At 28.3% G+C, this 18573-nt stretch overlaps 2 protein-coding genes across 6 annotated transcripts in view; one reads left to right on the forward strand and one right to left on the reverse strand.

Annotated features, from left to right (window-relative positions):
• The window catches only part of Pfas (phosphoribosylformylglycinamidine synthase), an 11298-nt gene extending 1399 nt beyond the window's left edge, over positions 1-9899 (reverse strand). The window contains exons 1-6 of one of the 5 annotated variants that reach the window (XM_089070820.1): positions 9374-9899; positions 8645-8802; positions 6884-7162; positions 6589-6730; positions 5070-5220; positions 970-4144 (exon numbers count right to left, since the gene is read on the reverse strand). In XM_089070820.1, the coding sequence (XP_088926946.1) occupies positions 970-4144; positions 5070-5220; positions 6589-6730; positions 6884-7152 (3737 nt within the window). In that variant the 5' untranslated portion in view covers positions 7153-7162; positions 8645-8802; positions 9374-9899. Of the gene's footprint in view, positions 1-969; positions 4145-5069; positions 5221-6588; positions 6731-6883; positions 7163-8644; positions 8803-9373 lie in introns of those variants that run through there. The other 4 variants (XM_089070821.1, XM_089070819.1, XM_089070823.1 and 1 more) reach the window with 4 other exon arrangements.
• Positions 9900-12066: 2167 nt separating this feature from the next.
• Positions 12067-18573, forward strand: part of LOC105429160 (sodium channel protein Nach) — a 7292-nt gene continuing 785 nt past the window's right edge. Inside the window, exons 1-8 of the mRNA XM_089070847.1 lie at positions 12067-12516; positions 12722-12928; positions 13525-13690; positions 15012-15163; positions 15438-15543; positions 16395-16701; positions 17473-17523; positions 18396-18573. Coding sequence (XP_088926973.1) covers positions 12266-12516; positions 12722-12928; positions 13525-13690; positions 15012-15163; positions 15438-15543; positions 16395-16701; positions 17473-17523; positions 18396-18573 — 1418 coding nt within the window. The 5' untranslated portion in view covers positions 12067-12265. The remainder of the gene's footprint in view (positions 12517-12721; positions 12929-13524; positions 13691-15011; positions 15164-15437; positions 15544-16394; positions 16702-17472; positions 17524-18395) is intronic.

Consider the following 18573-nt stretch of genomic DNA (forward strand, 5'->3'; position numbering starts at 1 on the left):
TCCATATTTCGTGACTCTGAATACGATGAGATTTATAAATGATTGTTTCATTTTTAACATAATATTGTTGATAAAATTTAAATAATTTAAATTAATTATTATTTTCAAGTGATTCTTTTCGGTAAAGTTTCATCTGCCATTTGGAATAACAAAATTCTGATATATTTCAATTCGGCAACTTCAATTTTAGAGTATTCATTTTTAACAATTACTTTCTCAAGCTTTTATCCGCCATTTTGATGATAATAATGAAATATATATGCATTTACTAGCCACAATCTGCTTAGTTCACCCAATTTGGCTATCTACCGATATTTTTGTAAACAATATCAAATCTATTAGTCATATGATAATTTATCATTTTATGTTATTATATTTTTGACACATTTTCAATAATTTTCATCCAAATTGATGTATGTAAGAATAATGTTCAAATCATGGTGAATCAGACAGATTGTGACTAATCAAATGCACGCATATGCAATGAATATTTTCTCAAAAGCATAACTCAATTTTCTCAAAAACAAAACTCCACGTGAACAAATTTTGTTTTATATTTTTGACTTGTTTGTTTCACATGAAGAATTACCATCTTTCAGTTACATGATTTTGAAAACATCTTTTATTATGTTACATAATATTATATATTATTTATCATAAAATTTCCATCCTGTGTAATTTATTTGACAAATATTTTCATTAATTTAGGAGTTTTTTTCAATTTCATTTGATTAATTTAAAATGTACGCATGCGTACACAAGAATCTCTCAAAAAGCTGTGATTTTTACGATACTTTTCTTGCAAATATAATTTCAAGACGTTTTTTTATCAGGAAAATATTTATTATAAAATATTTATTATAAAATTCCTTTTTGTGTGTGTTATTTTTACAAAAAAGTCATATATAACAAAAAAAAAAAAAATAATTCGTTTATTTGAATTATATGCCAGATTGTAAAAGAACGTACCTGATTGGTAAGCAATTATTTTTCTCCAAAAGTTTCAAAACTTCTTCACGAAAAGTAAATCTTCCTTCTCCATGTGCAATCCATACACCTAGTACACTGCCCTGCATGCCTTTTAGCATAATCGAGGGCGATTTTTCAATTTTAATAGTACTCCATCTACATTCGAATCTCTCCGAAAGATTATGATCCAAATAGATATCCGGTTTATCTTTAGTGTCCTCGTTACCTACCCATCCTAGTAGGCTCATTAACTGACAACCATTGCAAACGCCCAGACTGAAAGTGTCGTCACGATCGACAAATCGTTGTAATTGTTCGCGTAGAGATGGGTGAAAAAGAAAACCGGCTGCCCATCCTTTGGCAGAACCACAAACATCGGCGTAGCTAAAACCTCCAGGAAAAATTATGCCTTTGAACATTTCCAATGTGATGTGATTTTTCAGCAAATCTTGCATCGTAATGTCATAGACATCAAAGCCAGCTTCCCATAGAGAAGCTGCCATTTCCCTATCCCCGTTAATACCTTCTTCTCTTATGACGGCTACTTTAATATTATTTGATGGATCTGTCGGTATCGATCGAAATCTAACGGGATCGAAACTCAAATGATAAGCGGGAATAGTTCGTTCTTTAAACCCAGAAAATTCTTTCGAGGCGCAGGCGACATTTGTTTGATGGCATTCCAGTTGAAAACTAGTTTCTTCCCAAATGTTCATTGAATCGATTACTGTAGTGTTCAATACAATCTCATTTCGTATTTTAATAACTATTTTCGATTCCATTCCAAGCCCCACGGATTCTCCGATTAAATAAACGGGAACGTCACAGTGTTGAAACGTTTTCGTTACTTCATTTTGATATTTCTTATCAATTTCCAATATCCAACCAACCTCTTCGGAAAATAAAACATCGATAGCGGCTGCAGATTTATGAGTTATATCGACATTCATCCCTGACATTCCAGCGAAACACATTTCTAGAAGGCATGTTATCAATCCTCCGTCGCTGACGTCGTGACCAGCGAGAATCTTTTCATCGGCAATTAATTGCTGCGTAACGTTAAAGGCATGTTTGAAAGCCTGCACATTTTCGATATCCGGCACATCGTTGCCCAATTGACGATAAACTTGAGACAGAGCGGTTCCTCCGAGGCGACTCTTGTCATAAGATAAATCGATAAAGAGTAGACTACCTTGTAGTCCCATAACGGGAGCTTTCAAGTCTGGAGTGATTACCTGGCGAATGTCGGGACACGGTGCGTAACAAGATACGACGAGAGTTCCAGGTGCCTTGACAATATCCTTGCCGATACGTGCGGCCATGCTAAGAGAATCCTTACCACCATCGATCGCAATCCCAAGTTCTTTCATCAACGAACACATTGCCATACAAGCGTTATAGAGTGCTGCACCTTCGCCTGGAAGCTTGGCCGGCCACATCCAATTGCCACTACATTTAACGTCACGTAATTCGGAAATTCGCGCAAATACCAGATTGCTAAGAGCTTCGACAACCGTCATTCGAGCGCCGATTGCTTCGTTTACTAATCCTTTAATTGGCTGTTCGCCAATAGAAGTTGCGATGCCTTTTGTGGAAAAATATGAAATGGCCGTCACGGCAACGTCAGCCAGAGGAGTATGCAATGGTCCGACACATTGCTGCTGAGCCACCAAGCCCGTCACACAGCGATCTACCTTATTCGTTAAATACCGTTTGCTAGCCACCGATGGAAGTCGTAAAACTCTGTTTAATGCATCGAGCACGGATAATCCGTCGGGCAATTTTATCGGAAATTTTGGCAGCGGCACGTTATGTAGATTAAAAATCTTACGAGGCATTTTTCCAAGGATAACGTCTAGCTCTAAATTTACTGGATGCTTAGTACTGTCTAAGTTTTCATTTTCATCATTGACATATTTTGAAATATCGCAATTCTCTTCTTCGGAAACAATGATTTTTCCATTTCCAGTGACAATGCCGACGAAATTAATTGGACATTTTTCACGTGCAGCAATTTCTTTTAATAAATCACTGTCTTCGGACTTGCATAAAATTGCATCGCTTTCTTGGTATTCCGCACCCCAAAGTTCCATCGTACTAATACTAGGATCGCCGAGATCAAAATTCTTTGTAAAAATCACAGCACCGGCAGGTTCCACCAACTCCTTTAGAACGTTTCCGTTACCTCCGGCTCCCTGATCGTGGATACTAAGAATTGGATTGCTACCACCCATCTCCGCGCACGCACGCACAACACGATTCAATTTTTGCTCCATTTCAGGATCACCGCGTTGTACAGCACCAAAATCTAATTCCATACTATTATCACCTTGCACTTCCATAGAACTCGCTGAGCCACCTCCTACACCAATTCGATAAACGGGTCCACCGATCTTAACAACTTCCATTCCTCGCTTTGCTGGAATTTTATTTGCCAAATTCGCATCCATAGTTCCTAATCCTCCACTAAACATTATAGGCTTGATCCATTCTCGTCTAACTCCCATGTTATCTGTCGCTCCATAAGAACGTATAAAACCAGATATTAAAGGCTCCCCAAATTTGTTTCCGTAATCGGAAGCACCGTTACTTGCTTCGATTAATATTTCTAATGGCAGCGCCATATTGCTAGGATAAATTTTATCCTTGTCTTCCCATGGCAAATCGTAGCCTGAAATTAAAAGATTGCCAACACTATAACCTGCAGTGCCTGCTATATAATATCCGGCCCGACCAATTCCTTGTATGTCTCTTAGTCGACCTCCGGTTCCCGTTGTAGCGCCACTGAAAGGCGCTACACCGGTTGGAAAGTTGTGCGTCTCTGCTGTAAAAATAAGATGTTGTTTGATATTTTCCACATAAAAGTTACTGCATTTGTAAGTGATTGTAGGACGTAAGACAGGAATCGTAAATCCTTCTATGGCACTGCTATTGTCACTGAACTTAATCACATTGTTAAAATTTGAGTAATTTTGTGTATCCATAATCATATTAATTAAAGATTCTTTTTTCTCTTTGCCATCCAAAATGATGCGTCCTTTAAAAAACCAATGACGACTATGTTCACTATTAGATTGGGCAAGATCGAAACATTCTACGCTAGTTGGGTTACGTTTCAGCTTTTGGCAAAATAATTTTGTATAAAAATCTAAATCCCAATCGTCAAATGCCAAACCTGCAAAATAAAAAAAAATAAGAAAACAAAAAATTATATTTTAAAATATTGAATAAAAACACAAAGGACTATATCGATATTCCAAACAAAAACTCAAGAACTAAACTAATAAAAGACAAGCACGAAAATTAGTGCGTATCGAAATTAAACGATAATGTTTATTAATAAGCAATTCAATATAAGCCGAAAATATATTAAAACAACAGAAAGAAATACAAATATCGGCAAATATCGGCAGACAGAACGCTTAAACGCTTAATAATTTCTTTCTCATTTTTTGAATTTATACGCAAGGTGATTCATTTTAATCCATCCAAATATCCGAATATCTTAAAAAATGAGACCGGCAGACAAAAATGTTTCAGACAAAAGTTGTATGGTTTGAAGAGGGATATAAGATGATATCATTGGTTTGACTTTAGACAGTCATTTGAAGGTCACCTTGAAAAGAAATTTCATAGTAGTAGTTTTTCAAAGAAGATACATCGTATTGCATATTGCATTGTACAACTTCTATCATACATAATAATAATTGCATGAATTAATATTATCGCGACATAATAATTTCGAATTTCTATTATATCGAGACATAATTTTAATTTAAGCAATTATTATTATGTCATACAATAATTAATTTAATTTATTAATAAGAATCGTAATTTCTTTTTAGGCAATTATTTTTTAAGAATTTAACATTCGACATAATTTTTTAGCCGCTATTAAAAAATAAAACAGCTTGCCACGCTTACATATGAATGCATATATTATATGCACTTGATAGGCAGTATATATAAATGCATGACTGGTACATTTGTTTAATTTTAAGTTAAAAGATATATTTCAATTATTAATACTTTAACTAAAAGATTTTTTTTTTTAATATAAAATATTGATATTTTTTTTAATATAAAATATTTCTACTCACCCAATTTCAAATTAACTTCTTCTAAAGCCTTCCTGCCATTTTTGATTACATCAACTTCAAACCATTTCTCTGGCCTAAAGCCATGATCAAATGTTTCAATAGGTTTCATATATCTACATTCTGTCATTTTATCTCCCAAGGCATCTACAATCTATAATATATAAGTATATACATATGCACCTACACGCACATATGCTCGCATATACACACACGCGTGTACGCGTGCTCACATATACACGTCCATACACACATATGAATCTAAAAGAAACATTATAATCATGTGGCTTTCATGGGTACCGCCTTTTTATTTTTAGCCATATAATAACCTTTTACACATTGCTAATATAAGAATCAGAAATTGGTTACAGAACGATGAAAATCAAAAGATAATAGTTAAAATCATGAAATTCATCAAACGAATTAAAGAATCGAATAATCCTTACAAGTTTCAGCCTTCGATGAAATTAATTGAAATTATAGTATGTATTGTACTTCTTGATTCACTGTGTCAAAAATCTTTATATGAGAATGTTATATGTTTGCTTGAACGTGTGTTTATATGCGTATATGCGTGCATATATGTGTCTGTGAGTGAGTAGATGAAAATAAGCAAGTATTATTTTCTGTTACCCAAACATTTTTAAACACATACTCTAAGAGCTAAGAGAAATAGTACTTGTACATACTCTTATATACTATATACTACATATTATAAATATATACTAAGTATATGCTAAGTATATACTATATATTTATCCTTTCCTCCTCCGACATACACATATATGTAAACACGCATACTATGTAAAACATTCATACATGTATAAATAAATTACATATATTATTATCTAAAAAATATCTCGATGTATGAAAGAGCTTATTTAGATCAATATTAAAATAATGATAAAATATAACATTTTAAATAACTATAGACTAGCTTTGTGCTCATGAAAACTTTTGATCGATGAATAAAGAACTATAATATGTTGTAATTTTAGCAAATTCACCAAGAACTAAAAGAATTCTATGTCATTTGTATAATTTATAAAAGCATTTTGTTATACCACACATTGTTGTATTCATTAAAGAGAACGTTGTAACTTTGCTAAATTGAAATATTCATGTAACCATAAAAATGTTATGCATGCCTCTCTTAATCCTTTAGAAATATATTTTTTTTTTTATAATTAGTCTATTCTATTTTAATATAAAGACAATTTTTATATATTTTATATATAATCACTATGAAAAAAATGAAATGGCCAGTTATATGGGAGCATTCTGTGCAATATCATTTTGAATATAAAATACACATTGTATAATAAATAATATTAATAAATACAGATGATTTATTTTTTAAGGAGAAAGGAAAAAGAAAGAATAGAGAAGATAGAGTACAGAAAACAAAAAGAGATAAAAAAAGATCAAGGAGGGAAAGGAAAGGAGGACAGAAGAGATAGCTTCTTAGACAAATTATTACTGAAAATTATTACTCAAATGATAAAATTAAATATATACGTACAGCATTTTCTATTTTCTTATCAAATCTCCCTTTATACTTAATACAATATCTAGTCGCCACTTCTACTCTTGTTACTTTGCACAATTTTACAGTTTTACATATGGAAACTACATTCGTAGAAAATGCAGTCGAAAAATTCAATCTATAACAATCATTAATCTATATACTTAAAACATAAAAATAATATACAATATATATATATATATATATATATATATATATCGATAAAAGAGATTTTATAGAAAGCAAAAAATTATAAAGTAAGGCAAAACATAATCATAAAATAAAATTTTACCTCGGTCCAATCTCAATAACAATAGCATGATCTTGAATATCATTAAATATGCTATTGCATCGCAAATATTCTTCTTGGAAGGGAGTTGACAAGATCCACTTTAATATTTGAACTTCATTTTCTTCAAGTGATTCAACTGTTTCCACATAATAACATAATTCAGTTTCAAGATCTATAATCGAGGATACAATTTCCGACACTTTATGCAATTTACTTTTCAATTGACCTGTTTTCAGACCAGGTACTTTATAAAATTTCAAAATGCCCATTTTCAATCAACTGTAAAGAACAAAGACGCTAATGAAGCACAACGGTCACGCAAAAACTATTCGAGATTATAAATTATCTAACTACAGATTTCCACTCCATCTCTATCACCACTCGACAAACAAAGATGATATATGTAAGCTATAAGCTTTGCTTCTAGTAGGGATTGAGAAAGATTGATAAAAATTATATGATGAAATCAATAGAATAATAAAATTGTTCATCTATTTTAATTTAAGTCAATTCAACATGTTTGTAATATTAAAATATTAAATATTCTTATTTTAAATTAATTTTTGAGACATATTTATAGTAAAAACAAATTTTAAATAAAAAATAATTAATTTTAATTATTAATTAATTATTAATTTTAAAAGTGTTTGTCAATATAATTCTGTTCCAGATGCATATACCTTGGAAATTTCAAAAAACAATTTAAGCAGTCATTTCATTTTTAAATATGAATTTTAGATGTGAAATCAGATATAGATGATTTACATATTTATTTACATGTATATATATACATATTTATTTACATGTATAAGTTAATTAATCAATATCATTTTGTGTGTATATATATATATATATATATATATATATATATATATTAAAATACTAAATATTTATTATTCAATAAATTATTTATTATTACTTCACATTATTAAAATGAAATCATAAAAAAATAAGTGATAACACATTTCAAAATCTTCTAATATATGTTTATAAACATAACATAAAATATCTCATAAGCTATCATAAAGAATTTATTTTATACAATTATAATTAATAATATATAAATAAATATGGCTTTATTTTCTTAAAGTTTAATATAAATATTTTAATAATTATGTCTCTAAAAAAAAAAAAAAAAAAATTTTTGCTAAAGGCACCATTTATTTATTAAATATATTATGCTTTAACTAAGTTAAATAAAATCACAAAAAGGCAAAAAAACAATATTCTTAGATATTGTATATAAAATTAAAATTTATAAATCTTAAAATTCATGAATCTAAGAAACGAAAATTTCAAATAATTGAAAATGTAAGGAATATTTAATTGTATTATATCACATAAAGGTTATTAAATGTTATCGTTTGTTTGTCACTTTATGATGTTCGAAAGGCAAAACTGTTTTACGTAATATCGATATCGTATTGCTTCATTGATGTTAAAAATGTAATATAAGATTATAGCGAGGTCATCTTGTGAAATGAATTTTAATTACTATATATTTTTCTCAAAATTACGTTTTTTTTATCAATTATCAATATCTTTTGCCTAATTTTCTAATCAATGTCCTTATACTGTACATTATACAAATATTTTATCTCTATAACTTTTTCATATTAGAAAAAATATTATGATTACTATGTGTAATATATGAATAGAAAAAGAATAAAAACAAGAATTCTATAAACACTGAAGTATAGAGTAAATAGAGTATATATGGAAAAATATGGAAAAAATGAGTAGCAAAACGTAAATATTTACATTTATGCCCATTTCCTCCAACATAATTCAATTCAGAGTTTCTGTAAATTGCATTCAAAATTTTGAACGCAGTTTAATCTTCGATCTTGATTTGTTTTCCTTCAACTTTATCTTAGTTCCGATCAACTAAACGTATATCCAATGCCTGCTAACTCAAACTAAATTTGTATCAAGTGTTATGATTGGTGCATGATGAGCATAACGGAAAGGATGAAAAATTTAACGATAAAAGTATCGAGTAAAAAATCAAATAAAAAGAAAACTCAAATAATCTTCAATTTCGTAAAGAAACTCGGAAGAATATTGAAAAAAAAAACGTCGATTAGTTTGTTTCTTCTGAAGTTCAAGTTTGTTTATAAAAATTTTGTTTATAAAAATATGGAACAAAATAAGAATAAAAAATTTTACAGAGTCAGAGAGACTAATTCTTATCGAATGTACACTACACTACACTTGTGTGTGTGTATGTGTGTGTGTGTGTGTGTGTGTGTGTGTGTGTGTGTGTGTGTGTGTGTGTGTGTGTGTGTGTGTGTTTTATATGTATTATTACAACTATTTAACAATAACAACCTTATAAATAATAATAATCTTAAGAACTTAATCTAACCTTGTAAATAAATAACATATTATTTATCTGGTATTCAATAAGCATAACAATATTCCAATAGTGTCATTTGTAAAAGACATAAAAATAAAACTATTTATAATAAACATATATTAATTACTTACCAATTATAACTTTTATAAAAACATAACACGTTGAGTGACACCAAAGAAAAGCCTGAGAGCTGTCATGCCCGCGTCTTAACTGGTATTCATCCATCAGCGCCTCTAAGTTTGTTTTCTATTCCTGAACTGGAGCAGTTCAAAAAGTGTACACTCCGTTTCTTGCAACATGATTTAATTTAGATTCCTGTAAATTGAGTTCAATTTTGAACAAAGTTTAATCTTCGGTCAATCTATTTTGTTTTCCTTCAACTTTATTTTAGTTCCGATCTGAACGTATATCTAATGCCTGCTAACTCAAACTAAATTTATATCAAGTAATGTGATTGGTGCATAATAAGCATAACGGAAAGGATGCGTGATAAACTCAGTTGAAAAATTTGACGATAAAGGTATCGAGATGATCAAGCAAAAAGAAAACCAAATAATCTTCAACTTCATGAAGAAACTCGGAAGAATAATATAGAACGAATAAAAAAATGCAGCAAGTTTGTTAGAATAACTATTGAGGATTAAATCTAACTTGTCGGATAACCTTAAAAGAGAGGTATAGACATTTTATATTTCATCAGCCATTGAAGATTCTAAAAAAATTGTTTAAATAATTAAATAAAATTAAACAATATATCTTATGATAACAAAATAAATAATAAATGGTAATAAATTATTCAACATATTATATTATATGTTATATTATATTTATTATATTATATTATATTATTATTATAATATATTATTATAATATATTACATTATATTATATTATTATTATAATATATATTATTTATTATTTAATTTTTTATTTTTATTATTATTTTATTTATATTCATATTTTATTTATATTGCAACGACAGGCGACATGCATCACCACTCAGTCGTTACAATATAATAAATAAAATATATTCTTGTAATATATTAACACAGAGATATCAGGTATAATATCATAAAGAAAAGATAAGTTTGTTTCACAATTAACTTTCTAACAAAATTAATCAAATGAAATAAATATTTTTTATCAATTAAAGAAAAAATAATTTAAAATCATAAAACAAACAATAATAAAAAATAGTAAAGATTCATTCGCCGCCATTTTTATCCCCACTACTCATTTTTCATCAATCAGTATCTGTGTCAAAGCGCCGGTGTCTGCATGAGGATTCAGGCTTAGTTCTTGCTTCTAATTAAGAATTAACTATATCATACTGCATTCTCTTATCATCCAGTGCGCTTTCGGCGAAGCTACAAATCTTGTTGAACGAAATCAACAACTAGATCTAGTGATGTGATAATTTCCGATAGCTAAGCAATGTACCATTATTTCAAGATTTATTTTACACTTGTATGTGATTTATTGGACAAATATCTTACTTTCTGGTATTTTTTACAAGTTTTAAGAATACGAAAATATCATGTTTTTAAGGAAAAAATACAAAACAAAGCTATACGATGCAAGAAACTTTTTACATTAAACTTTTTACATTCTCGCCTCTGATGTCATAATTCAATATGGCTGCAGAGAGACAACCGAGCCTTAAACTTTTGTACGAAACATTTTTCGATACCAGCTTTGAAAAAAATCAATGCGTTACGATTCACTCTGTATATTTTGTGTGTGTGTGTGTGTGTGTGTGTGTGTGTGTGTGTGTGTGTGTGTGTGTGTGTGTGTGTGTGTGTGTGTGTGTGTGGATCTCTCTCTCTATCTTCCTGATAGAATATTCTTACAATATTTAATGTGTTAAATATATGTTAAATGTAAATATCCCAATTTTGGAATCTATCATTGTTCATTAGAAACAAAATGAACTTTTTCAACAATGTCTTCAAATAATTCATTCAAATAACCTATTTTATTAATTTTGGAAAGTTTTCCAAGCTTTCTTGGGTAAATAAACTTTCTTTTATAAATTTATGAATTTTCGAATTTAATAAATGCCTCGATTTTAAAAGTATCTATTCACGGCCAAAATTGATCATTTTTCAACTCCCTTCTTTGTCACGCGACAAATTCGAATTTATATTTTGACAATATTTTTAAATTCTTTTTAACACACTTTTTTTATGTATTTGCAAAAATAAAATATTTATTTTATTTTTTAGTTTTATTTTATAAGCAAAATACATCATTTAAATCGAAAGAAATAAATTATTATAAAAATATTATAAAAGTATTTTAAGTAAATTAAACAAAATAACATTAGAAAACAAAAGAGAGCATTACAGAAATTCACAATCTTGGCTCTGCAGTGTACACGTCATACTGAAAATATATAGTTCAGGTCACGTGTATTATAGATCTTCTATACTGACAGTGAATATCGGAACACAGCCTATATGACTTTCAATTTTTTCAAATAAGATTTTCATTTAAAAGAAAATTACATCAATTACAGAATGCTTTTATTCAAATAATGAACTTTGATTCTAATCTCTTTCTAAACAATTATTAAATTAAAATTGTGTACAAAAATTATATTGAGTTATTCTAAACAAAAAAAAATAATTACTTTTTTTTTGTCATGTAAAGTCTATACTTATACATAATGACAGTATTTAACAACGCTCATATTTTATTTTTTCTTTGTACATTATCGTTTATCATCTGTATCAAACAAATATTTCATTGTCATGAAATATAAACGGAGTTTTTCGATTTAAAAAAACATAATTACAAATGGCATGAGAATCTATAATGTATGTATTAATTGTGTTTTAACATTCTTATTGGTTAATAATTAATTACATAGGAATGAAATCGTGATCAGGAGAGTTGAAATTATCACGCGCCAACGGAAGGTCGAATGAATATTTTATGTTATTCGTATGTACTGTATTATATGTTTTTGCTATTTACTTGTGCTGATAATATACAGCAGTTAAAACACGCTAATGTAAAATCATGAAAAGAATGTTTTATATCACTTTTCCATTTGCTCTCTCGCATTTCTCATTATTCGCGGTAACATTAAAATATTTAATAATTAAGTTAAATATGAAAAAAGTTACGACATATGAAATTCAACATAAAGTGGTAGTTACAAATGCAAAATGTTGGAATATCCTGAAAAGACAAGCCGCTGAATTCTGTTGCACCACCGGATTACATGGTTACAAATATATTAGCCAAATTCAACGTTCCAAAGTAGAACGGTAGATACAAATTTCGAAATACAATATATTGAAATTGTGAATGTGATTTTATAAATGAAGTACAAAGCAAATAATTTTTCAAGATAATTTGCTCGTTTAATCGTATATATTAACATCACATTAAATATATATGTTAAAGCAAATGTTCTCTATCCAATGTTTTTTAATAACATATGTATTATAAATCAAAAATTATTTATTATAGGATTATTTGGGCAATAGCAGTATTCGCTTCATTAGGATGTGCGATTGCTTTAATGAAAATGGCTTGGAATTATTATGTCACTCATCCTACTCTAACAATTATCGAGTCGACACATCGTGGAATATGGAATTATCCATTTCCAGCAATAACAGTGTGCAATATTAATCGTATATCTTACAATTTGACTAAAGAATTTATCGAAAATTTGTAAGTACTATCATTTTGTTTTTGGATTACATTTTTTTTTAAACAAAAGTTAAAAATTTTGGTAATATGACATTGTATATAAAAACATAAAGATGTAAGAGCATTGCATATAAAATTTTATAACAATACAATATTTGACATAAAAATAATATAAAGATAAATAGTGTCTTACATAAGATAATAACTTTTTAATGCTGTTTCGAAGTTTGCAATAATTAACTTTTTCATGAAACGAAATGAATAAAAATATAAACATTTCCCCGTTTGCCCCTCCGTTACTCCTCTCTTCTTCCCATGTGCTTAACAGGACACATTATTTTTGCTTTGACCATGTAGCAATCTGAGCCACATGTTGCCCCTCTAATTGCTCCGACATTTGAACAGTTATTGAATAGTTATTCTTACTTTCTTTCTATTAAAAAACTGACACTTTTATATGATATATGGAATATCCCGCGCTGTCCTCTTGCCCTTTTAACCACTTTAACCACTTAGAGCTTCCGAATTAGAATTGTCGTTACTTTGCTAACAATATAGTGCAAATTTGCTGAAAAACTTTCTTTCTCTTTGTTATACCAATTGTATTTTTTTCACAGAAAGATACCAGCCAATATCTCAAAAGAATATTTAATTCAAGAGATGCGGTTAATGAATGAATTATTAGTACCAGGAATATTTGGATATGACGTTCAAGAGAACCTTACTCGTCTACAAGATATTATAGATGATAATCATTTATCTGTTCTTAATATAATGAATTTGGTACGTATAGAAAATGTTTATCGTACGTATACGTACAATATGATTATAAAATTCTCAAATAAATTTTATAAGAAGATGGAGTTTCTTTGATAAAAAAAAAAATATATTGTCATCACAAAGAAATTAATAATCACAAAGAAATTAAATATCAAAAAGCATAATCATAGCTCATGTTAAGTGCGTCAACGTTTTAAAATTCTACATTAGTTACAAGTCGATCGCAAACATAACGCAATGCTTCTTGTAACAGCTAAATACATAAAGAGAATAATTTTTTTACATTTACCTATCATTCCTATCCGTTTGATTCGTTTGATTCAACAATATAATTATAAATGAAACATTTATTTGTTCAAATCATCGTTGTTTCATTGTACATACTAAATCATATTACTTGATTGAATAAATACGATTGTTTAAAACTATTTATTTCGATGAAATGATACACTAAATAATTTTTATTTTCCTAAATAATTAGCACTAAATTTTCTATTATTAATGTATTATATATGTATTATATAATGTATATATATTTTTATATTAATGATTAGGATAATAGAATTATAACAACAGAATTTTAAAATAATAACTATTGGATCGGACAAAAAGTAATCGCGTTTTTTTCCTAATAGTTGGAAATACATCTCTTGCAATGTAACTGATTTCATTTTAAAGGACAGATTTGCTGTATATCCTGATAGATTATAGTTCAAGCTTGTTTTAGAAAAAAACGTGACTTCGTTAAAAATTGTTTATTTGACGTTGATTTTAATATGGAAAATAAAAAAGAACATTTTCGTCATATTTTACTCTATTACTTCCGAAAAGAAAAAAACGCTGTGCAAGCTCATAAAAAATTATGCGATGTGTACGGTGAAGATGCCTTAAAACTATATCAGAATTGGTTTGCAAAATTTCGATCTAAAGATTTCGATGTTAAAGATGTTCAGAGAGACCAATCGAAGTTGATGATAACAAAATAGAAGCATTAATCGACTTCAATCGACGTTTAACAACATGCGTGCGTGTATATACATGTGCGTGCGTGCGTACGCGCGTGTGTATGCGTATGTGTATGCGTGTGCGTGTGTGTAATATACTAAATTGTGTGTAATATACTAAATTAAATGCATATAAAACTTAAATAGAATCCACTTAAATTAGAATTATATTAATTTATTAAATTACATCAATTTACTAAATAATGTATTACAATATGTTATTTTCTTATCAATTCGTTATATTTGTGTATATTGCAATCATTTTATGTTTTTAATTCTGTTGTTCCAAAAAAAAGAATTAATCGGGAAATTTTTTTCAGATAACACAAAACTGTAGTACGTTATTGACAATATGCAAGTGGAAAAGCACAACTGATCAATGTGACAGATATTTTAAGAAAAGTTTATCAAGAGATGGTCTATGCTGTAGTTTTAATTATTACACTTTTCCAGATGCGGCAACATTAGACAAGTATAAATCGTATTTTTGCAGACTTGAATTTTACATTGGGCATTTCAAATATAGTAGTTAGGATTTATGAAAGATTTAAGATTTACACGAAAAAAAGGAAATAAATAAAACACATAAATTTAATAAATAAATATAAATATAGAACATGCAACAAAAGATTATTAAATAATTTGTGAACATAAAATTCGATTCTGCATTCTACCAATAATCATATTACATTATATGATATATTTATATTAATATTAAACATTTTTGTTATATATTCTTGTTAAAGTATGAAAAGGTCTACCGCTTGTGGATTTGAGACTGGTATGACAATAGTAGTAAATATTGATCCGAATGACTATCACGCGACAATTACCGGAGCATATGGAGTGAAGGTAATTTTTAGTTGTTTTTTTTTTCTTACTTATCTACTTAATTGTTTCCAATTACTTGAAATCAACAAAATAATATGAATAATATTTAACATTTTATTATAGCGTATTAAGTAATTTAAAAATGTATTTATAAATAGAATCATTTCATTTACAATAACTCTCCAAATCTCCTTTAATTTTTATTCTTAGCGAAAGAAATTTAAATTATGATATGATATATATTAATTGAAAATTATAATGGAATATGGGATACTTTAAAAAGTATTAATCTTTTTAAAATCTAAATATATAATTATAAAGTACATAAAAAACCATAAAATTTGATTTAAAACATTTTTTTATATATCTCATTATATATTATTATTTATATATTATATATTATATATATTTTGTTATATATCTTTCCCTTTCATTGATAATTGATTCGAATCAAATACATGCGTTGGCTTTGAAGGGTTGCTTTACTCTTTAAAGCACAAATTTGGCGGATGTAAAAAATACTTGTCCCTTATGATTTTTATATTTAATAATATATAATATTTCAAGTAAAATCAAATCGGTTGCAAAGTAGTTATAACAAGTCCCTTATGTCATATTAGTGTCGGTCCACAATAAGTATTTAATCTTTAAGCCGTAAGAAATTGACTAATCATAGTCGAGTATTCTTTTCATATTCGATTATAATTGGTCAATTTCTTACTTTTTAAAACTTAAATCACTTATTGTGGACCGACAGATTATTAAAAACTTTTTTATTAAATCAACTCTTTATTTTATGTATTCTCTCTTTTCTCTCATAATTAATCTCTTGCTATAAATTTAACAATTAAATGTATTATGTATTATCATAGGTCATAATACATTACTCATTCGATTATCCGGATTTTAATGCCGAAATGCAATTAGTACAATTAAACAGTCAACATTTTGTCAGCATCAATCCTGCAGAAATGTATTCAAAACCAGAAGTGAAGGATTTGACTATTTCTACTCGGAAATGCATATTTAATGATGAGGCTGACAAAGTGCTATATGCAAATGTTCAAGAGAGGAACTTAACATTTACGATATATTCCTATCACAATTGTCTTGCGGAATGTCGGGCTAGCATTACAAGAGCAAAATGCGGTTGCATTCCTTATTATTTTCCACAAAATAGTAAGTAGACAAATTATGAAAATATATGAATAGACAAATATTGCTCACATAAAAAAGAATTTAAAAATTTGAAAGCATATTTATAATTCTTATTGTCTTTTACAATCATGAGATTTGACACTGAAAAACAATATGATTGAAAAATAAACGAAATTTATGTGAGAATAGTTTTTTATAGAATTTATATATCGATCGGTGAATAGAATGGATAGAAAGGATCTCAACACATAGGAGAAAGACCCCGCTGATCGAGGAAATTCGAAGGCGGTCAACAATTCTTTGCGATACGCAGTGATTTGGCTTCGATTATTTTTGGTCGCAGTCAGTTTTTCGATTATTGTCAGTTTTCGATATTTTTAAGTTCTGATTTCGGAAGGGAATGGCTCAAAAAATATGCACTATTGTAACCGCGTAAATTGAAGATCTGTTTTAAGTTTGCAATCATCGGATTACTAATCATAAATAAATTTTTATTATTTATATTTATAAGAATTCATAGTTTTACAAAAATAATGTGATTAAGATTGGTGTGTGCATTAATATTGATTTATTTATCTTATTACAATTATTAACTTTATAATGAACTTGGGAACAATAATTTATGTACTTAATTTTCATCGGCTTTGGCTATATTTTACAGTTTATTTTTTCGTTATTATAACTATTCGATTTACAGACTACCGAGTAGTTCTTAATAGCATTATTATAATTACTGATAGATATTTGTATATACAGTATTAATTAAAATAAGTAAAGTTATTATTATTTCAGGTACCAGAGTATGCAATCTCAGGGATATTCAATGTTTAAAGAAATATAAATGTAAGTGTGCATAAGTAGATATATGTAGAAAAGAATAAAATTGAACATGCACATGGAATTTTAAAATAAATAATACTATTATTTTTTTAAAAAGCAAAATGAAAAACAAAATATGTAGTATTATGACTGCATTCTGATACTCACTCTGATGCTCAATAAGTACTGATATAATTCAGTAGAGCTGTAAGAGCATTCATGTATATCGGAACGCATTTGCAGTGCTGTTAGCACTTATAGAAAATATTGGAATATAGCCTATGTATAATGTTTTGACATTCCATAAAAAAATCATCTTGTCATCATTATTATATTTAATACAAATTTTTTTCATGGAATCAATTTTTTTGCACGACTGATTTTCAATAAATATTAGAGCTTTTTGCAGTTTTTAATATTTGATCCATAAGTCTTTGATTTTGACAATAGGTCGAATACGCATATACATATAAATATTTGTAATATTCTGGTGTATTTCTAATATTCTAATATATTTTGTTCTTCCCTTTTTTCAATTAATGCCCAGATATTTTTTATCAAATTCAAATCTGAATTTTGAGTAGGCCATTCTAAGATTTTAAACGGTTAAACATGCAAATAGCAAATAGCAATTGACAAAACTTGGCTAAAGTTGGGTATAGCGTCCACAGGCGCTCGCGAATACTCGGCTGTGCACATTTATAGTTAACTTCATCCACAACTTAGGAACACATTCTATTTTCTTTATACCTTGAGATAAAGCTCTTATTACCTTGAGATAAAGCTTTGCATTTCACAGTTTTCTATAAAACATATTTTGCGAGATATTTCGAGATTCTGGCATTTTTTCCTTATATATATATATATAAAAAAACATATATTTTTATTTTTTACAGTATTTTTAGATACTTCGTGGCCAGAGATAAAACAAAATCATCAAAATCTACCAAAGAAGATAGATGATATCAAAAAGCCACCTTGTGGATGTATACCAGATTGCTCTCTGTATTATTACCCCATTGAAAGTTCTTTCGGAACTCTCGATACTGATCTATATTATAGTGGTGGCAGTTT

Source organism: Pogonomyrmex barbatus, unplaced genomic scaffold, assembly GCF_055798465.1.
Source record: "Pogonomyrmex barbatus isolate J1 unplaced genomic scaffold, ASM5579846v1 scaffold11, whole genome shotgun sequence".
Classification (NCBI taxonomy): Eukaryota; Metazoa; Arthropoda; class Insecta; order Hymenoptera; family Formicidae; genus Pogonomyrmex; species Pogonomyrmex barbatus.